The sequence below is a fragment of the Ramularia collo-cygni genome (assembly GCF_900074925.1).
Source record: "Ramularia collo-cygni strain URUG2 genome assembly, contig: RCC_scaffold11, whole genome shotgun sequence".
NCBI lineage: Eukaryota > Fungi > Ascomycota > Dothideomycetes > Mycosphaerellales > Mycosphaerellaceae > Ramularia > Ramularia collo-cygni.
In genome coordinates this window covers 61305-82166 of record NW_019716265.1, presented here as the reverse complement: position 1 = coordinate 82166, position 20862 = coordinate 61305, and the positions used below count along the sequence as shown (strand labels likewise).

General features: G+C 51.7%; 8 protein-coding genes; 4 read left to right on the top strand and 4 right to left on the bottom strand.

Annotated features, from left to right (window-relative positions):
- Positions 1-1692: 1692 nt before the first annotated feature.
- Positions 1693-3033, bottom strand: RCC_07100 (uncharacterized protein; the record flags this gene model as incomplete). Its single annotated transcript, XM_023772358.1, has 1 exon — positions 1693-3033. The coding sequence occupies one exon, from the start codon at positions 3031-3033 to the stop codon at positions 1693-1695; it is 1341 nt and encodes a 446-aa protein (XP_023628126.1).
- A 1772-nt stretch (positions 3034-4805) lies between these two features.
- Positions 4806-5591, top strand: RCC_07099 (uncharacterized protein; the record flags this gene model as incomplete). XM_023772357.1 has 3 exons in its annotated part: positions 4806-5214; positions 5270-5359; positions 5461-5591. The coding sequence occupies 3 exons, from the start codon at positions 4806-4808 to the stop codon at positions 5589-5591; spliced, it is 630 nt and encodes a 209-aa protein (XP_023628125.1).
- A 1806-nt stretch (positions 5592-7397) lies between these two features.
- Positions 7398-9495, top strand: RCC_07098 (probable transcriptional repressor rco-1; the record flags this gene model as incomplete). XM_023772356.1 has 5 exons in its annotated part: positions 7398-7524; positions 7645-7726; positions 7777-8665; positions 8721-9339; positions 9392-9495. The coding sequence occupies 5 exons, from the start codon at positions 7398-7400 to the stop codon at positions 9493-9495; spliced, it is 1821 nt and encodes a 606-aa protein (XP_023628124.1).
- A 583-nt stretch (positions 9496-10078) lies between these two features.
- On the top strand, positions 10079-11371 carry RCC_07097 (uncharacterized protein; the record flags this gene model as incomplete). The annotated part of the gene is made up of 1 exon (XM_023772355.1): positions 10079-11371. The coding sequence occupies one exon, from the start codon at positions 10079-10081 to the stop codon at positions 11369-11371; it is 1293 nt and encodes a 430-aa protein (XP_023628123.1).
- A 183-nt stretch (positions 11372-11554) lies between these two features.
- On the bottom strand, positions 11555-12463 carry RCC_07096 (uncharacterized protein; the record flags this gene model as incomplete). The annotated part of the gene is made up of 1 exon (XM_023772354.1): positions 11555-12463. One exon carries the CDS (start codon positions 12461-12463, stop codon positions 11555-11557), a length of 909 nt encoding a protein of 302 aa, XP_023628122.1.
- A 1354-nt stretch (positions 12464-13817) lies between these two features.
- On the top strand, positions 13818-15329 carry RCC_07095 (related to amino acid transporters; the record flags this gene model as incomplete). XM_023772353.1 has 5 exons in its annotated part: positions 13818-13837; positions 13887-13900; positions 13996-14056; positions 14107-14836; positions 14889-15329. 5 exons carry the CDS (start codon positions 13818-13820, stop codon positions 15327-15329), a joined length of 1266 nt encoding a protein of 421 aa, XP_023628121.1.
- Positions 15330-15510: 181 nt separating this feature from the next.
- RCC_07094 (uncharacterized protein) lies at positions 15511-15816 on the bottom strand (the record flags this gene model as incomplete). Its single annotated transcript, XM_023772352.1, has 1 exon — positions 15511-15816. One exon carries the CDS (start codon positions 15814-15816, stop codon positions 15511-15513), a length of 306 nt encoding a protein of 101 aa, XP_023628120.1.
- Positions 15817-16948: 1132 nt separating this feature from the next.
- RCC_07092 (related to triacylglycerol lipase V precursor) lies at positions 16949-18964 on the bottom strand (the record flags this gene model as incomplete). XM_023772351.1 has 6 exons in its annotated part: positions 16949-17426; positions 17517-17725; positions 17845-18122; positions 18176-18283; positions 18336-18593; positions 18661-18964. The coding sequence occupies 6 exons, from the start codon at positions 18962-18964 to the stop codon at positions 16949-16951; spliced, it is 1635 nt and encodes a 544-aa protein (XP_023628119.1).
- Between the last annotated feature and the right edge of the window lie 1898 nt (positions 18965-20862).

Here is a 20862-nt window from a genome sequence, read left to right as displayed (position 1 = left end):
TCCTGTGCTCTGTAGGAGATGTTGCATCCTACACCAACCCTAACCCTAACGGTATCGGACACATTCCCGAGCGTTCTACCAATTGCCTCCATGTCATTGGCGTCTCCCGAAATATTCTTTGGTCGGCTAGAAATCCTTCCTCCATCAATTACCTGCCCGGTGTCTACAAGAGTACTATCGTCGCCGGATGTGGCGATGACATTTCCCTTCCCAATCAAATGGCCACTCGAACCGTGGGCATGAGAACTATCTAGAAAGACCGGAAGCCTTGGGAGGGCACACGGCATCTCTAAAAACGCTCTGCTACTACAGCCGGATTGAGAGAACCGCTGGATCCCTTCCAGAAACACGAGTCGTCTCATGCCGGCAGCTCTAACCATAGTCACCGAGGAAAGGAGCGGAGCGTTGCAATTCCCAGTTAACGCTACCCACTCGAAATACACATGCCGATCTGGAACTACTACTGCAGCGTGATCAATTTCCCAAAAGCGCAAAATCAGGAAGTATGCCATCCAAGGTTCAGAGACTAGCAGGCATCATCGAAAGCCGAAAGACGAGGGAGGTTGAAGCAGAGAGCTTTTGTAAAGAGATGGATCGTAATATTTGCTCAATCATCAGATCTGAATGGGAGGCGGGAAAGCAGCTGAGCTACTAAGCTTTCTTCAACTCCTTCCTGCTGGTCACCACGCAAGGCAAAGTGAGGTTTGAAACCAAGTCAAGAGATCAGGTTTGATGAAACGCGACGGCTTTGCTCTTATCTAGCTCGAAATCTAGTACATTGTGGTTCAAGCAGCTCTTTTCCTGCCCTAGTTCGCTCTGAAATCGCGGACGGTGAATGTCTGCAGACTGCGGTACATGGGAATTCGCGATGCGAGGTCATCTCGTCGTTCCCTGGACGCGCGATCGCGGATGAGAAACATCATCATTCATCACGACCTCCTTATCAGTGAATCTTGAAGAGAGGCCACAAGATAGATATGCATGCCCGCCCGCTCCAGTCCAATCCCAAAGTGGAACGATCCAATTCACGCGGCTCGACTAACCTTTCGAATAGACTTCACCTAGAGTGAGGGGTGCGGCGTGCGTTCGAAGCACGCACATGTGACGATCGGACGACGGAGTCAAGACCTTTTAAGCGAACTAAAAAGGCAAGGTACCAATATGGCTAGCATATATGCACTGTACATGATTGCGGCGCACACTGGGTGGAGACGCCGAGTCGGAGTCGGCCATCCCAGCCGCTGCTTCTTGGGTCCCCAGGGCTTCACAGAATGTCTGTTCCCTCGGCTGCCTCCCTCTCCTAGCAGACCAAGCGGACCATTCACCCAGCCGCAGTTTCTTTCTGTGTTTCGCTCTCTCAAGTGTTTCTCAGCCAGCACTCCCACGGCTGCCTTCCTCTCCTATCCCAAGCTTTGCATCCAACAAAAGATGGCAAACCAAACAGCTGTTTCCCGAAAAAAAACGCAAAATTTCCGTGCCAAGATCATAATGGGGTATCAATCCAATCATTATCCTCATAAACTCATCATTCCATAATCATTACCAGGCCCACAGATTGGGTCTTAGTCAGATCCATCATCCGAGCCTATCAACAGAGGCAAAACCCGATCACATCTCAAGCTTTTCCGCCCGTTAGAGACTTTCCTATTACCTATTTCTCCATTCAGCAGATACCTCGGTCGAACATCCAATTCAGCCGACGCCATAAGACCATCTCGCAGGTGTACTGAACTGAGATGGGGTTGTCGGAGGGCCCATCCCAGCATCCACATCAATTCCAGAGCTTTGCGTGCTTTCCCGTCGTGTCACGTCAGTGACCCTCCTATCTTTCCCGCGTCCCTTGATCCCCTTGTTGCAGTTCTTGTATAGATCGACGAAATACGCCCACATTTCCCTCTCCCATAACTCCACAACGTCGCCGTCTTGGTATGACTCAAAGCGCTGCTTCAGCTCGCGAATTGTTCTTTCGTGGAACTTATTCTGATGTGATTTCAGGTTTCCCAGCTGGCTGAAGGTTTTCATGCAATTGTCCAGTTTACACGTGAAAGGCTTGGCGGATGTGTGGACGATCTTGTGAGCGCGGACGTTTCCGTGCTGTGAGAATGTCTTGCCGCAGATGTCGCAGTGATAGGGACGCTCCCCTGTGTGGCGGCGCTCGTGTGTCTTGAGGTTTCCTAGTTGAGAGAACCGCGCACCGCATCCTTCCTCCTTGCACAAGAAAGGCCTCACTCCCGTGTGTGACCGAGTGTGGATCTCTAGATGTGTCTTTTGGAAGAAACTTTTCCCACAGTCGGGCACGGTGCATTGATATTTCTTCCTCGCTTTGCTGGGACTTGGCGCGATCGAGGTTGAACCATTCTTCGACCCTGGAGGCTTAGTTGGCTGCTGTGTCTGGATTGCACGCATGAGGGTATCAATGTTGGTATTGAACACAGCAGGCTTCTGTTCACTCAAGCCTTCAGACCCTGCAGGCGATGCAGAGCAAGACTGATACTGCGCTGCCTCGTATAGAAATTGTGAAGGGTGGACAGGTTCTTCCGTCTTGATGTCCCCTGCCTCACCGTCCCCTGAGCGATAGCCCTCGTCAGTGGGCATTCGTCGCATTGTAGGATGTTGCATTGAAGGTTGCATGGGAGGCTGCATTGAAGGCTGCATTGGAGAGGGTCGCATCTGTTGATACCTCTCCGGAACAACGAAGTTTCCGAAAGTGCTAGAGTACGGCATGTCATAATAGGTGTTGCTTGGCAATTGAGGATGATTGTTGTTCAGCATCTGGTAAGGATTGAACATTTCGATAGCAGGGTCTTCGAAAGTAGTGTTGAATGCGAAGCCGAGCTGCTGTTCCTGAAAGTGAGACCCAGGCATCGTCTGAGAACCGAAGCCGGCCATTGGCAAAGTCGAACTTGACATGATGCCATAGGGGTTTTCGTGCGGACCGAGAAGGGGCTGACTGATCCTTCTTCGTTGAAGTAGACCCGATGGCATAGGATTCTGTCCATTTACGATGTTATGGCTGTTATGGCTATTCGCCATGATGTCGATGCTTCGTTAAACCCAGCGATTGACAGTACATTTACGACCTCTCGGGGATGTTGTTTCCTAGCGATAGAGAAGGAACAACATGAAATGAGAAAGAAACACACGGAATACACTCGGGAGCGCAGGAACCTGAAAGTATAGTCATTGCATGGGTAGGAGTCAGCTCCTCTATACGCACCTCAAGCTTCCCGTTAACCTCCTACCCTCCTACCCGGCTGGTGTCTACCAACCGCGCGAAAGTTCGACTTGGAGATGACGGAACAGATCTTGCCTGCATTTGCACCACCCTCGGCGGGCAGGTGCAGCTGGGAGATGCCCAGCAAGGTAAGCTAGATTAAATTCGGGGCGGGAGTGAAGAGCGATGCAAAGTTTAAAGCCGTTGGTTTGTGGAGAGATCTCGATCTCGTTTCGAATCACCCGTCTCATCGTTAGTCCATGCCTTGCCGGCGCGGGTTAGCAGGCGACATGTGCTGGATGCATCGCATTTTGGGCATGGTAAGTTGCAGTTGAGGGTCTGATCCGCGTCGGCATAATAGCTTTCCTGCGCATGATGATGAGTGTCGCTGACCGCAAAAGAAAGGCGACCTGCCACCAGATGGTCAGCCACTGGATTCACCCGTCGCGGTGGTTGTTGAACATTCAAAACCACCGGGCTGGCCAGCCAGGATGCAGCTGATGCAGAAGAAACATGGCGAGCAGTGGTGGGAATCATCCAAGGCCGCGAGTGACACGGGGCGTGACACAACAAGCCTGGAGCAGCATCCGCTGGTGCGCAATCGTAGAGTGTTAACACACATTCGAAGGGCCATGCGGACGGCTTCCACCATGGTACCACTGATACTAAAAGCCTCGAGGGCGATTTCACTCGTGCCTGCTAATCGCATAAGCGTGCCTGTCCTCGGCGAATGCGGGAACGCGTTGTCTTTCCCATCTGCTAAAAAATGCCGATGGTTCATTAGTCCGTGATCTAATGAGCTTATCCACGGTCAGTGGACTTGCCAGTGTGTCCAGCGCCTCCAAGAAGTGAGTATACTGTTCAGAAGTTGGCTTCGATGATCTGAACGCCGGTGATGTCTGGGACCTTTTGGCTTGGATCGCGGTCTGCAGCAGGCCGTMTTCGGGGAGATGGCAAATGCAGCCGCTTATGCCTTGTGCCGCGTGCGTCCGACTGTGGTATGTTCTATCCGCTAGCCAAGGCCTGCAAGGTGATGAAATGCGCGGTTGCGCATGTCCGAAAAGGTGAAAAGTCCAACGGCGGAGCACCACTGGATGACAGGAAGGACGGTGCTGATGTGTAGCGGATCAGATGGCAGAGACATAAGAAGACCTACGTGTTGGCCGGGGATGGATTGTCGGATGAGGAATTTTCGCGCGAAAGTCCAAAACCCAGAGCCATGGTGCTGGCTTTGGACGATGTGGCTTTTCAATGTAACTTGAGTCTTGAGGTGTAAAACTAGTTAATGCGATGGTTCCGAAAGTCCCATTCAGCCATCAAGACAAGGTTCATCACCGGCTGCTTCACTGCAGCCTTACTGCCTCAGACATCCAGGTTGAGAAGACAAATTATGATCTAGAAGGAGTGCATGCCTCCAAGTGAGAGGAGTTGGTCGTAGGCGAGCTGATAGGTACCTACATAGTCACAATCATTGCTTCCCTCGCGATTATGTACATCGTTAGCAGGGATTTCTGCATCACCACCAGTCCAACTTCACTACATACTTTATCCAGTCAAGCTAAGTACATCAACAATCCCCAAACTCGCGACAATGCCGCCCAGCAAATCCCATGCCGATCCATTCACCACAACCTCCAACGGTCCGCCGCTCCGGAAAACCAATGCAAGCGCCGCGTCCACGCGCACGCGTCAACAACTCTTCGCTCCCACTCTTTCCCGTAGACCCACAAGTCGGACCACACCTCGTATAGACGATGATGTCTTGCCAGACTCGAACTCTGAGCAAGAAAACTCCACACGGCAACGAAGACATGCAAGAAGATTACGAGGTGGGTCGCCCGTGGAAGGCAGAGGTGGAAGGGCAAGGTCGAAGCAGCAGGTAGAGGAGTTGGAGATTGTGAATCGGCAGCCTGATGGGACGTATTTGCTTGATGGAATGTCGATGGGTTTGCTTGCAGCACCGACGCCGGTGTTCGGACAGGATATGGCTGATAGTGCCGGTAATTGAATGTCAACCACCTGGGTCTACATATTGATGGCTAATATTCGAAGCAGACGCTATGGATGCTGCTATTGCAAGACGATATTTTGCATGTGGAGCACATATGAGCAGCAATCGGAGAAGTACCAAGCACGATGAAGACCGTAAGTACATGGTCAGCCGCATTTCCAACCCAGCTCTTGATGGAGACCTCCACGTCCGTTCCGCACACAGAGCACACAATCTAGTTGCTGACATGCGACAGTACACGCAGAATTTGAGCGTGAACGTCCTGAGATTCAGCTACGGCTCCGCGAAAAGGCCCTCGCGAGGCTCCAAGATGCCAAATGGATGTATGAGCCAGTAGATCGATTCCAGTCATCTGGTGTGCCATGATGTAGGCTTCATCGTCTCAAGACCGCCAGCTTCCAACATCCGACTGGTTGCATCCCTTCTTGGATCTGTTCGCAGCGGGAATCGCTTAAGTGGGATCTACCACGGCACTGTCGTGGAAACTTCGAAAAACTTCTCCCCGTGGCCATGCTCTACCAAGCTTGAATATCTACAATTGAGTATTCACATCTGGGAGACCTCTGAACTCAAACTGCCATAAGCATCTTTGCTGAATCAAATCCGCAGAAATAGACGATTTTACGGTTCCGGGCAACTGCGGCTTAAGGAGAGTGTAGAGACTACCATGATGAAGGAGGGCGGCAGAAGAAACGACGACGAAACGACAACGAGAACGGTAACCTTGACTAGCGACTTGCGGTGTGGTCGAAACGTATCGCGTGAAGAATCATGGTAAATACGCCGTAGTAAGGTTGGAGAACCGTATCGCGCGGCAACCCGCGGATGAAGACCTGCACTATCTCGACATAAATGCTGGAAACATCAGATGTGACCCGTCCTTTCGGACACTTCAGCATGCAAGAGGAAGGAGTGGTGGACTAAGCAGCGTTATTTCAGTGGTTCAGATAAAATGAGATGTTCGTATTAGTGGTGATAATGCGTACAGGTGGATGGAATGTCCAGAGTCCTCAATGAACTAAGATCAACTATACCACACGCAGTTGCTCCACCACTCCTTCTAGTTCTTACTTTATTGATGACTCTGTACATCAGATCAACCTGTATACATCATGACCGCCCACACGAACATCCAATTTCATTCATCTATGCAGTTTAGGGCAGTCGGACGCTTCAGCATGCAGCTTGAAGAGTAAGCGGAGACGGTAGACATCTGATTGTCTTGTCTGCAAGAGGACGCCATCTTGGACTCATCAACAAGAAAGGGACCGAGACTCTAGTTCGTCAGATGTATACACGGTAGTACCTTATAGGAACACAAGCTACTTGGCTTACGCTGCCCAAAGGCTTGGGCGGAGCCATTTTCTGAATGACACAATCTTCTCCACGATACTAGTATATTGTAACGTTGGTGTATTGATCCCCGACGTGTTGGGCAACAAGCGACGCTGTAAATACGATAGCACGACATGCTGGAACATTGCAAATCGGAAGCTGCGTTTCTGCCAAGAGGTGAGGACGACCCGCCCTCGCTAATGGAGTTCGGGCAGCGGCAAGGCTAAAGCCAGGGCTCGACGCTCCACCGTGGAGAGTTTGAGGACGATGAATAACACATCGGTTTGGGTCCGTAGGAGCTCGTTGAAGTTGATGCTGGGGAATGAGTTCGAGTTCTGATTGCATCAAGATGGAATCAACGCTGGAATCGTTTCCGACGCGCTGCTCGCGACACTTGGTAACGTCTTCATCGACCCGAGGACTGCCCTCGGACGGTCGATGTGTAGGTTTCAACTTTTAAGCTTCTTCCTCGCATGGGTGTTTAGTGTCTGTGCTACAACGGCGGGTAATGTGAATCTGGCGCAAAGTGCGTTGGCTTCTTCTTCCGCGCGGGACTTGCTTCCTGATCGCTGCCGTTCATCCATTGTTTCTWCCAATCTGACATTCCATCCTCGAAGCCATCACCCATTCACAACGCCGCATCTCGACGCACGCCCGCACCAATCGCAGCTGGTTGCTCCCATCACTCTCCGCCGGGGAAGCAGGCTACCGTGCTACTGCTGTCTCCCCGCCATCTATCCTCCGAAACGAACTGGAGGTTGAAGAGCGCGTCGCAGCGTCATCGCAAATTTGCCCGCAAGAGTCGAGCCGACTGGAGATCAATCGAGACCGGACAAGATGTACAATGCGCATCGAGGCATGCAGTCGGGACCTCAGCCCGGCAGTCGCTTGACCGAGCTGCTGGAGCAGGTGCGCGGCGAGTTTGATACCCAAGTCGGGCGCTCCGCCGAACATGAACACCAGCGTAAGTCGCGTCAGTTGATGGACACTCTGTGAGCGTGTAATTGTGTCGTGATTGCGCGCAGGGTATGCAGTGCGGTTTGTTCGAGAGTACGTGCTAACGCGTCCCTGTGATGGATGATAGTGCATCAACAGCTCGCGGAAATGGATGTGATCAAATCCAAGATATTCCAACTGGAAAACACCCACATGCAGATCAAGAGCAAGTGAGTTACATGTGATGCCCTTCAACATGGACCATGCTGACAATCCGCAGATATGAAGATGAGATTGCCCGTTTGCGCCATGAGCTCGAACAGCGAGGCGGACCATCTCAAGGCCCCCACTCGGGTCCCTCGCAACCCGCTCCACCAGTCATCGGCCATGGGCCTGCCAACCTCTTCAACGGTATCATGGCCGGCGGGGCTGGTGGACCTGGACTCGCGCCTCCCCCACAAGAGCAGCAGGGCCAGCCTGGTATGCCTGGCCACATGCAAGGCCAAATCCCACCCGGTTTGAATGCACCACCAGGCCCACCTCACAATCCATTCCAGTATGGACAAGCTCAAGGCCCTCCTCTCAATGGATTCAACCCTCAGCAACCACCACAGCCCACCGCTTCCCCGGGTGGAGCCAAGCCGAGAATGGGTGCACCTCCAGGACTCAGGGGACCCGCTACGCCACAGCAAAACCCAGCTTCTGCCTACCCCGGCTCACCTCAAGTCGCTCGCCCTACTCCTCCACCAGCGCGGGATAACAACGCCCAAATCGCCACGGACTTCCAATACTCTCACGCCGATATTGACAGGATTGGCAACCAGCTCTCCGAGTACGATCCTGATAAGCTCCCACCCCACCTCAAGCGTCAGGGTGAGGATTGGCACGCCGTGTTCAACCCAAGGGTGCACCGCAGGCTTGACGTCGATCTCGTCCATTCCCTCCCTCACCAGAGCGTCGTGTGCTGTGTGCGCTTCAGCCACGACGGAAGGTTCGTAGCCACCGGATGTAACCGATCCGCCCAGATTTTCGACGTGAACAGTGGAAAGCAAGTCTGCCACCTGCAGGATCAGAGCACCAATGCAGAGGGCGACTTGTACATTCGCAGCGTCTGCTTCAGTCCTGATGGAAGATTCTTGGCTACTGGTGCAGAGGATAAGATTATCCGGGTCAGTATTTCCATCAACTCGCTCCGCAATACAATACGTACTAACTGTCGTCAAGGTATGGGACATTCAACGAAAGACCATCCAGCACCAATTCTCCGGCCATGACCAGGACATTTACTCGCTCGACTTTGCTTCTGATGGTCGGTATATTGCTTCCGGGTCGGGAGATCGTACGATCCGTCTTTGGGATCTCCAGGAAAACACCTGCGTCCTCACCCTCTCGATTGAAGACGGAGTAACCACCGTGGCCATGTCTCCCAACGGCCGCTTCGTTGCGGCGGGTAGCTTGGATAAAAGTGTCCGAATTTGGGACACCACGTCCGGAAACCTCGTGGAAAGAACGGAGGGTGAACAGGGACATAAGGATAGTGTCTACTCTGTCGCTTTCAGTCCTAATGGTGAACATCTGGTGTCGGGATCTTTGGACAAGACCATCAGGATGTGGAAACTCAACCCGAACCCAAGAGGGAATTTCAGTGGTGGCGGGTCAGGGGGAGCTCCAAAGAGTGGAGAGTGTATCAGAACTTTTGAAGGACACAAAGATTTCGTGCTTTCTGTGGCGCTTACACCTGATGGTAGTTGGGTCATGTCGGGATCCAAGGATCGCGGAGTGCAGTTCTGGGATCCCGAGACGGGTGCTGCGCAGCTGATGTTGCAGGGCCACAAGAACTCTGGTAAGTTTACAGTTAACCGTGTGGTTGATGAAAAGCTAACCATAGACTCTAGTCATTTCCGTGGCGCCAAGTCCTATGGGACAACTTTTCGCGACTGGCTCTGGAGACATGAAGGCCAGGATCTGGCGGTACTGCCATTACACTGGACCTCTGTAGTGCGGGAGGGTGTGATGCGCGAGTTGTCTGGAAGGGACGGGAGGGTGCGGCTGCGGGAGAAGTTTCTGCCAGATGGTGAATGGTGCAGGGATTTGAGCGTCGGCCGTGTGATGTTGAGAAGCGAAGATGCCCTCTCCGATATCCTGGACGACGCCATCGCTTCTGGGGAGGAGTGCAGACGGGAGAGGAGCCGAGATTGTGCGAAAACAGCAGAATATTTTGAGGTAAGAGCGCGGCGTTTATCCTTCTGATTGAGATGCGCCGAGGCATATGCGGTCCTGTTGGGGTCGGGAAGGAGAGCGAGGGGGCGGGAGTGAGGGAGAGCAGGAGGGGCGGGTCGCTGAATGTTATAGACGATGAGGATGAAATTAGGACGATGTTGTACGGAACAATAGATAGTTAGCATCCATGCATACACAAGTATGGCTCTCTCCCGTTGGGTGGATTTTGAGCCTACTAGCTTGGCCATGATTATTTTTGGCGCGTCTCCCCACAAAGTGAATGGGCGGCTGCGCGTCACCTCACCTCACATTTCCGACATCTTTCAAACCACAGCACCACATCCATCACCACCACCGTCACAATGCCTCCCGCACCCCTCGAACTCGCTCTATCAACCCTCCTCCCAACCATTGCATTCCTCCCGCCCGAATTAATCCACCTCGCAACCTCATTGCTCGCACAATCCCGCAGCAAAGCCGGCCATCTCAAACCGGAAGAAGAAATTGGACGCAGTTATGCTTGTGCGCATATTGCTTGCGAACGACTGGCGAGACAACTCGATTTGGAAATTGGAGTGGCGAGACCGCCTGTGAAACCTAGTGTTTATACGAAGTTGAAGGGGTATTTGGATGGGGTGTTGGTTGTTGAGGAGAGAGGTCGACGAGGAGGAAGAGCAGATGCGAATGGAGTGGGGATGGGGAGCAGTCAAGCTGCAACACCTGTAAAGCAAGTCAAGACGCCTACGGGATCGGTCAAGAGGGGTCTTGCTGCTCTTCCTACTACTGCTGATCTTGGGGAGACGCCGATTACTGCCACGAAAGGACGGGAGAAGGGTGACGATGTCCCGGAATTTATTATGCCGATGATTCGGGCTATTTGCAAGAGTTGTGCTATGCCGGCTGCTGTACCGCATATCAATGTCGGAGCGAAAGAGGTGGTGGAAGAGATCATTTCGAGAAATTTCAAGCGTATGCAGGATAGTGCTGGAGGGGAACCTGCTAGTAAACGAAGACGGAGGACACCGCAATCTGCTAAACGGGTGGAGGMTTCTCCTGTTCCGCCGCCTGTTGTTACACCTGCAGACGCGATTACACTGGGCAAGTGGCCTGCTTTGTTGGTTGCGTTGTTTGTGGTTACTGCCAAGCGGATGGAGGGTGAGGATGCTGATGAAAGAGAGCTGAGGAAAAAGGCCACGGCCGCGGTGAGGAGTTTTTGTGAAGATGGGAGGAGAGTTCTGCCTGAGGAGGTCAAGGCGTTGGAGGGATTGGAGGGGAGCATTACATTCTACATGCTCGAGGCGGAGGATTGTGGATGGTTGGAGATGGAATGGTTTGCGAATGTGCCGGAGGGCGTGTTTGAAGATGAAGCGCAGGGAGATGGCAGTGAGCATGGCGGGCGGGACAGTGAAGATGAAGGGCCGATGACGCCGAGAAGGAGACCTGCGAAGACTCCGTTGAGGAGAAAGGAGAAGAGAGGTGGAAAGACGGCGGATGGAGTGTTGGGGGAGGAGGTGGGTGCTGCTGGATTATTTCCAGGGTTGGGGACAATGTTTCAGCCTGCAATTGATTGGTTGAGTGAGGAGAGACGAGCGGATTATGTGCAGTGGAAGAAGGGGATGTTGAGGGAGATTGCTCTTGTCGAGCAGAGAGTATAGCACGTCTTCAATGTTGATGATTCAAATCAGAAATTGAACTTGAAGGACAAGGTAACAAGTCGATCTTCAAAATTGACTACACTGGAAATAGCTGCCTGGAAATAGCCCCTGTGGTATCATCGCTCCCATAAACGCCAGAGTCCGCTGAAATCGCTCGATCACTGTGAAATCGAATGCCTGACGTTATGCCACCTCCTCTTCATCTTCATAATCCGGTGAATCGACTCCCGGATCAGCGATAACAAAGTCCATGGACATGAAACCCGTGGTTCTCAGCTGCACCAGTTTGACTTCCCTGCCCTCGGACTCTCTCTCTCGATTCCACCTCGCAATGAACCGCTCCAATGCCTTCTCCCCCGCTTTCGCGCCCGTCCATCCCAGATCCTCCCAGAGATATCCCGTCGCGACGCCGATCAGACTGTCTATCCATGCTCGTGTTGAATATGGGGAAAGGGACTTTCTCAAGATGGCGTTGATGTTGGAGATCAAGTAGCGGAATTCGGTATCGCTGACGCAAGAATCGAGGATCTCGGGATAGAGATTTGCGTATTGAGGGTAGAGGTCTCCGCTCGCTAGCCAGTCCCGCCTGACGCGAATGACACGGGTCAAAGAGGCTTCCGGGCTTCGGGGATGGCAGTGAGGATTTGGATGGGGAAAGCACGGATGAGAAGGTCCCCAGGGGAAGTCTTCATCGTCTTCTTCTTCCTCTTCCCCCTCCTCCATGCCCTCATCTCCTGGCTGTGCTTCATGAGTGGTCCCATCGGCACTCGGACGCGGAAGAATCATGTCGGGTGGCAGATGTGGCGTGGGAGGGACGGATTCCGAGGGGTTGTACAGGCTGTTTGCGCGAGAAGTGGCCGTGGATTTCTTGGAGCGAAAGGAGCGATGCGAGGCGCGGCGCCGGAGGGGAAGCGAACTACGATTGCCTCCGACACCGCTGTGGGTGCTACGTGCGTCTGAGTAGTCCATGGGTTGGCTGGGGTCGTTGGGGATTGGCGGAGCGGAGGGCAGGTCTGCGCGCGAGAGCTGACGGGTGGGTTCCGTCACGTCCGAGGCCTCTTGCACGCCGGCTAATTTGTTGAAGGTCTCCATGGTGAAGGCGCGAGCGAACAAGCGAGCGAGCGGGCCAGTGAGGAGAGTCAGGAGGGAGATATAGGAGGGGATGGGCCGTGGGTGTGCTGGGGTAATCCCTGGGCACTTGTCGCGAGGTGAACGCTTTCGACGTTGTGGATTGGAGAGGTTTGACGGATCCGAGAGCGTCGACAGGGACAGGGGGTGTCCTTTTTGAGGACTAGCAGGGAGCGTCGGACTGGGCTCCTGTAATGTCCGTCCTCCGTGCTCCGTGCTTCTCCTCCCTCCACAACCTCACAGCAATCAGCATCAATATCAGCATCAATATCAGCATCAATATCAGCATCAATATCAGCATATTCTTCAATCTTTGCACCTCCATCTGTTCTTGGAATTCATGGCATGGATGGTCAAGATTCATCAAAAAGTACTTGATGCGCGCTCCCTCATTTCTGCCTGCTCGCCATGGTCTTGGAAGACGACCGAGACTTGCCATGAATCCTATTCCGGAGTTGCCAGCCTTGCAAGGACGCGTCAACCATGCAAGATCGTGTCAAGTCGCTTTCTTCCGTCATCTCATTGCATACCACCGCATCACTCTTCACGTGACAGTGTAGCCCAATTTGCAGATCATTGGACCTCTCTCTATCTCGACTGCCAAGAGAAGCCGAGCTTGACAGAGCCCACGTATGGTATCGTAGCCAGAGGAAAGTGACCTATCACTCGCGTTCGTGCTCACCGAAAGACGTATTCACAGTATCCAATGCCAGCCAGACCATGTGCGGTGAGTGCATGGCTTGAGAGCTAGTGTATACCCGCAGAAACGGTGAGTGGTATTTGGGGTTGTACAAGATCATGTTTCGCTGAATGGCTCCATATCACCTCTCCCCGTCGGAGCTCCGTCAAAGTCAAAGAGCTGCAGCTCGTGGAAGTCATACATTTGAAGACTGCATGATATACTCGCGCTCTTCTTTGATGCCGGTCCTTGAATCGTCGAACAGATCTTAGGAGCAGTCGCTGAGACGACGTCTTGGGGAGTCCTCTGATCTCTTTTACCATCTCCATACACATCTTCAACACAATATCTCCCACCATGCCTTCAACGGAAGACTCCAACGATTCTGAAACCAAGATGTCAGATCACATTGAAAACTCTGCGTCCCGAGATGCAGCGAACATGGCCAATCTAGGCATCAAACAAGAAACTCGGCGACGTTTTGGCTTTCTCACCATTCTAGGTTTATCAGCTTCCATGATGTGTACTTGGGAAGCTGCTCTTCCCTTCTTTACCACCGCATTCATCAATGGTGGAGGACCTGCAATGCTGAGTGGATATATTACCGGCTTTCTGGGTGCGCTAGCGACTTCTGCGAGTATGGCTGAGCTAGCTAGCATGTAAGTTGCGAGTTGCTGGGAGATGTGGGCCTTGACTGATGCCTTGCAGGTATCCTGTCTCTGGTGAGTCGGGGATGATGTCAACTTTCGTTTGACAGAGATGAAACTGGACATTAGATGGAGATCTTCACGAATGATGTGACACTGACTTCCCACAGGCGGCCAATACCACTGGTCTGCGTTACTGGCTCCCAAAAAGCATGCTAAATTCCTCAGCTGGTGCGTGAGATCAGAATCTAAACGAGCCGAGCATGCTTAACATCTTCTAGGCTCACCGGCTGGATTTCAACCCTRGGCTGGGAAGCCAGTGCCGCAACTGGAACGTACCTAGGAGCACAATGCATTCAATCCATCATCGCCATCAACGACCCCGAATACCCGGCACCACGATGGCAAGGTCTGCTATTGATTCTCAGCGTTCTAGCTCTGACACTCCTCATCAACACCGTCCTAATCAGGATCCTGCCGGCTCTGGAAGGGGCCATTTTGGTCTTGCATGTTATTGGATTCTTTGCCCTTCTCGTTCCGGTTGTGCATCTCGCGCCGAGAAGTCCGGACTCTTTTGTCTGGAAGGATTTCAWTGTCTACTCGGGATATGCTCCGGGTCTTGCTTGGCTGGTTGGTCAATCCAGTTGTGCGATTCTGTTCATTGGGTATGATGCCGCTTGCCACATGGCTGAAGAAGTCGTCGATGCGGCGGTGAATGTTCCCCGGGCTATGATCAGTACCATTCTTATCAATGGTGCTTTCGGGTTCGCCTCCTTCCTCATCATCCTGTATAGCTTTGGCAATCCCGAGGATGTGCTTGCTTTTCAAGGGTTTCCTTTCGTGGAGATCTTCCTCCAGGCTACCAAATCTGCCATTGGGACGAGTGTTATGACTGCGATGCTATTGACAATGTTTGTGTGTGCGACTTTTGGAGTTGTGGCGAGTGCGAGTAGACAGGCTTGGAGTTTTAGTCGGGATGGCGGACTTCCTGGGTCCAGTATTCTGAAACGAGTAAGCTGGTGGAAATCTCTCATTCTGCAAGGACACCTGCTGACAATTCCAGATCGACTCCCGCTGGTCTATCCCCCTCTATACAATTGCTCTCACAGGGGTCATCGTCACGCTACTCGACCTCCTCTACCTCGCCAACGTCGTGGCCTTCAACGCCGTCGTATCCCTCACCACAAGCTCCATCCTCACTTCCTACCTCATCCCCATATGTCTGATGATCCTTCGAAGAATCCGCGGCGAGAAGATCCCATTCGGACCCTGGAGGCTTGGGAAATGGGGAATGCCCATTAATATTTTCGCGGCATTGCATACTTTTGTCACGGTGGTGTTTAGTTTCTTCCCTCCGGATGTTAGTGAGGGGATTTCGACAAGGAATATGAGTTATTCGTGCTTGGTTTATGGAGGGGTGATTCTTTTGGGGGTGGCGTATTATGGTGTTGTTGGGCATAAATGGTATCAGGGACCTTGTTTGGATGTGAATTTGGAGGATTGAGAGATGCGGTACTTGGGATTGATGCATGGGGGAATTGGTATACACTTGTTCAAATGGGGCTCTTTCTTACGATCTGCTGTCATCTCTGCATCACAAGCGTCAGATTCATTGGCATGCGAGTATTCCAACTTCTCAGAGCTTTCCACATGACTCTAATATCAATCTCTCCCTCGATCTCATATCACTTGTTGGCCTGATACGGATCCCGAACCATCGCGATATATTCTCGATCATAACCACCATCCCATTCCTCAGCTTTGACTACAGCGACATCTACCTCTCGAAAGCCCATTTTCCGATAAAGATAAACTCCCGCCGGACTGGCTTCAATATGAACAGGCAAATGTACTTCATCCGCGAGCTTCACTCCCCATTCCATAAGTGCCTTCCCTACTCCCATTCGTTGAAAGTCCTGATGAACACATAACAAATTGAGCAAAATGTACGGTCTCCCGCCCCATAATCTCCATCTCAAATTCGCATTCATGGAGAGGAAATTGGTGGCGATTTCCTTTTTACGTCCCTCACACCAAGTCACCTCGGGGAGTTTTGTCCATTCGCTTGAGGGACGTTGGTGGGGATAGACATTCCATAATGCGAAACCTAGGATGGTGTTGTTGGTTTTACTGTCTAGGCAGACTTTCCATTGTGCTGTGGGATCTGTTTCTCAGTATGTTTCTGTGCGTTCACGGGCTTGTTGATGGATTGCTGGGCTGGGTTTGATCGCCTGGGAAGAGAGATTCTTGATAGGGGTCGTTTTGGAAGGCGGAAAATTGGATTTCTACTATGTGGGGGATGTGGGAGGATTCTGCTGTGAGGATTTGGAAGGGAGAGGTCATTGTTTAGATGATGTTTATTGTGATTTGTGAGAAGAGGGGATGGTTATTGTATGGAAGAAGTGTGTAGGGATGGGCTGTTTATTACACCGGTGTATTACACAGCTTGTGTATACGGTGTACACAGGGTCTGTGAAATAAGGTGCCTGTGTACACCGAGCGGCCTTCCTAATTAGGCAGGCCGTCGTAATATACCGCTGTATTTGCCGCACGCTAGGGGTGTTATTTCTTTGTCCGTTTTACTAGCGGAGAGGACGGGTAGTATAGATAAGGACCTAGAGAGCCTTTTCGGACAAGTTAGTATAGCATTAAGAGTAGCAAAGGCAGTAAGGGTAGATATATCGTCGTATACTACTCCTTTTATAGAGATTCACGTACCGCTATACTATTCTTAGTTAGCGCGACCGTTATGTACACACCTATGTACATAGTATACATACGGTATACATAAGGCCGAAAGTTAAATACACCGTGTACGCCCATCCCTAGAAGTGTGGAACGGTGCAGGGATGTCCTGGTCGGTGTCCCGAGATGGTTAGAGTGGTGGCTAGGGTTAGGTGCTTCCTGTGACTCCACCCCTTCGTCTCTGTTCATGTCATCAACTACACGGTCACGTTCATCATCCGGACTCGCAAGATATTGTTATTAGCATGTTATTGGCAAAGCACACTTCGAAAGGAATCTCCGCTCATTTGACTCGATTGAAGCATGAAATGTCCTGCAACTGCTTGCTTACTAAAGTTTCTGTCGAGATAACCACACCAACCTAGCCTGACATGCAGCCTAGTAAGCAGCACCAGCAGCGATCAAAAGTGGCGAGAACACAGCGCAAGGTGCATCGCTCGAGATAAGATATCTAGTCTCCTCACCACTTGGAGCATTCTTCCCACCCAAGACACCCAGCTCCTTGCCCAACGCACTTCCAAGCTTAGGCCACGGAATTCCAGTATTTGGGCTCTTCGCAAAATCAGACCATACGCCTTGCATGTATGTACTCAAAGCGATTTGGTCTTGGGTGGCGGAACCGAATTCATTCTTCAGAGGATAAGTTCCAAAGACGGATGGGATTTCGCTGGTATGGTATGCGCCTGCATTGGGGAATAAATGTAGGTTGGGAAAGTCTCCTGCGTAGCTGTAGCGCCAGATGGAACGTCCTGATATCTGGATGGCGCTTGAGAGGGTTTGAGTTGAGCAGGTGAAGAGGAGATCAGTTAGGACTTGGCTGGCCAGCGCTTTGCCGCTTCCTATAAGTTTTGGATATCTATAAGGAGTGAAGGATGGTCAGCGTGCGTTCCAGATAGCGCGGGCTGGGAGGGAGAGTATGCTCGYGATATCTTGCCATCTGACTTACAAGGCGTTCACAGTCGAGTCGGGCATCCCGAAATCGAAGCCATACTTGGCAAGAGACTGGTTGAGAGGAGTGTTGTCATCGATGCCGAGAAGGTCCACAAAGACGGTAGCCTCGTTGGCGTTCGTTCCAATAAGGATGGGCACGTTTGCGAAGCTTCCTGAGAGGAGGCTGGTAATGGCAAATTTGCCGACTGAAGTGCCATCGCCGACCTAAAAGAAGAAAGTACAACAATCAGCAACGTCGCAGACATAGAAGGGCTGGAAATCTCAAACGACTTTCTTCGTGACTACCAGGACATCACGAGGATCAGGCACGCTTGTTCACATACCACTTCCTGGAATCCAAGGCCTTGGGCAGTAATATACGATTGGATGTCTGTTGCAGAGACTTTGCGAAGGCAGGCCAAAGTGGAGGAAGCACTACCACAGCCAAAGTGGTTCGCTACGTTCGCATAGCTGGCTGGACCATAACCAGTCGGAGCCTGGTTCTGCGACTGCATGATAGCTCCGTGGAAAGGCAGGGGGCTTGGTGGGTTTGCCAGAAGTTGTTTGATGTCGTGGCCTCCAGCACTTTCTCCAAAGAGAGTGACTCGAGTTGGATCGCCGCCTGAAAAGTGTCAGCAAGTGGAATGACATGACATATGAGAAGACACGGCTCACCGAACTCCTTGATATTGTCTTGCACCCACTGTAGTGCCAGACGTTGGTCCAGGTATGCGCTATTCTGCTTCCCAAAGGGGATCTCAGGTGAGTTGGAGAACCCAAACACTACAACTATCAGTCATCATCCAGCCATCATGCACGATGTACTGAGACTTACTGTTGGTTCTATAATTGAYGACAACCACCACGACATCCTCGTTGGCTGCCAAAGAGCTACCATCATAGTATTGCAACGAAGCCGTGCCGAATGCATTGTTCCCACCAAAAAGCCAGAACAAGACCGCTTTATTGTCGGATGGACTCGCCTTCTGAGGAGCGAAAACGTTGAGGTACAAGCAATCTTCACTCTCGGCCGGAACTGGATAGCCCGGGTTGTTGAAGTATGCCTTTTCTTTCTCTCCAGCTGCACCACTCACTGGGGTGGGGGAAAGTCAATACTGATCCAGTCACGCCATATGGGGAAGAAGATGATGTTTACATACCAAACTGCTGCAGACAAGCCGGTGGGAGACTCTGAGCTTGAAGAGGTGAAGTCCAGGATGTTGGAGGCTCAGGAGGTGCGAATCGAAGGTCACCGGTTGGGGGTTTCGCGTAGGGAATTCCCAGGTATGATTTCGCGGGCGTCACGTTTGGCTGGTTGGGAATGGCTGTTGCGGTACCTATAATGACACCATTGCTGATTGTTACCGTAGGATTATTGGCGACGACTTGTCTTTCCTCCACTGGAGCGGCGGCGCTGACTGCTGACAGTAGGCTGATGAAGAGAGCGAGACGAGGAAAATGCATTTCAACAGGTTAGGTTGTACGACCACAATTCCCATATTATTGGCGTCGAGTTCCTATCTATATYATATATAGATACATCGACACGCTTTTTCGAGACTAGGTAATAGCGCCAGCCAACAAGGTGCAGCGTCCGGATGTCCGAAAACGAACTCCCCGCCTGACTCTAGGCCCTTGTTATTGTGTGTGTGTACGAGGCCGCCAACTACAGTCAGTGGAGAATTCCGCCCTACGCCACCAGAGTTCACACTAAGGATCTTATAGGCAGGTCCAAAGTCCCAAAAAAAAAATTGTAGATCAGGCCTTGATTTGGTCTTTGCGGCTGGACATTTGAATGGACCAACACTAATAACACATGATGGACGGTTACACCAACCGCCACCATTTTTCTGCTAGTGTGTGTAAGGTCGTCCGCCAAGACGTGGTGGCATTCATGGGAATTCCTCATGCGGTACTTGCATTTCCTTTCCTTCCTTCAGTTGCCGCCGCCCGTCGCCGCAACGTCGCCGCCATTGTCACCCAATATCCTAGCCTTACTGTATCCCCGCTCATGCATCCTCCACGACTTTTTGGAAAAGATTAACATGTCCATCTCCATTTTTTCCCCCTCAAATTCGATCCAAATACCCTCTCAATTCCCAACAAACAGCCAAGACAAAAATTCCAGCCGTCCAGACTCCAATCGCAATAACCATGACTTGCGTAGATGAAAGAGTACGACAGTGATGGGTATCTGGATGCGCGTATGACAGTCTTCCTGGACGGCAGTAGCAGGTTCGTCTCGTATATGCCGATCTTGTGTCGCCGTCGTGGTCGTGGTAGGGGGGAGGTGGGGCGCCGCATGTTCCGTATGATGGAGGACTAACCTCGAGGTATGCTCGGTTTGGATTTTCATTCGAGTCGAGGAATCGGGTGGTTTTGGTTGGTGGGCTGTAGACTGGTGGCYGAGTGGCGTGAGGAGACATGGTCGGTAAGATGCGGGTTTGGGTAGATTTTGCTGATTGTGCGTGCAAGTGGGATGGTCGAGTGGTTAGATTGTTTGATCAAGGGAGAAGATGTATGTGTTGAGGAAGTTGTAAATGTGGGTTTATACCAAGCCAACGATTTGCAAAAAGTGAATGTTATACCATGGTTTGACATGTGAAATCCTCGACTTGAAAGAAAGTTACTGATAAAGGTTCCAGACATCTTCTTCCGCGCGCGTCCGCTGTACACGTTGCAATAACATCCCGTCCCAAGTGAGCGACTCAATGAATGTGGAGTCCATACCCAAAGGGACAAATAGGCTCCACGTTTGAGCAATCATCCCCTCGTCCACCGCACTGAGCCCTTTGGCACTCCCAAATTCCCTCAGTAGTGTCGTTGGAATCTTCTCCTTCCACTTTGCAAGCCGCGATCCTACCGGTCTGGATTTGGAAAAAGTCAGCAGCCATCAATCAGGGCCAGAAGTTACTCACTGGATATGACCATGCGTTCCACTCATCTGGCCCGCAAAGACCAGCCGTAACACATGTCATCACCTCGGAATCGCAGGAGAGAGTCGAGTCATGCATCTCGCACTGTTGCGTCTTGTTAAGGTCCAGATTGCATCGCAATACGTCTACCACGGATATGAGAACCAAGATGGACAGTCCAAGACCTAAGATGGTTGCTATGATAATGCGGATGCACCTCCGGTCCTTCATCAAACTTGCCACTCGACGCTACCTGGGGAATAATGGCTGTTTTTTGACAGGAACTGGATCAATGAGTGGGACCTGTTGAAAGCCGCCGTATGCCGGGAGGGAATCTCTGGTTTGGTGTGATGAAAAGCTTGATGTTGGGTTGGTCTGTGAGAATGGTTAGTTTGGATGGGAAAGTAGAAGGTGCTGGATTTGGAACCCGGTAGGATGGCGGTGGCT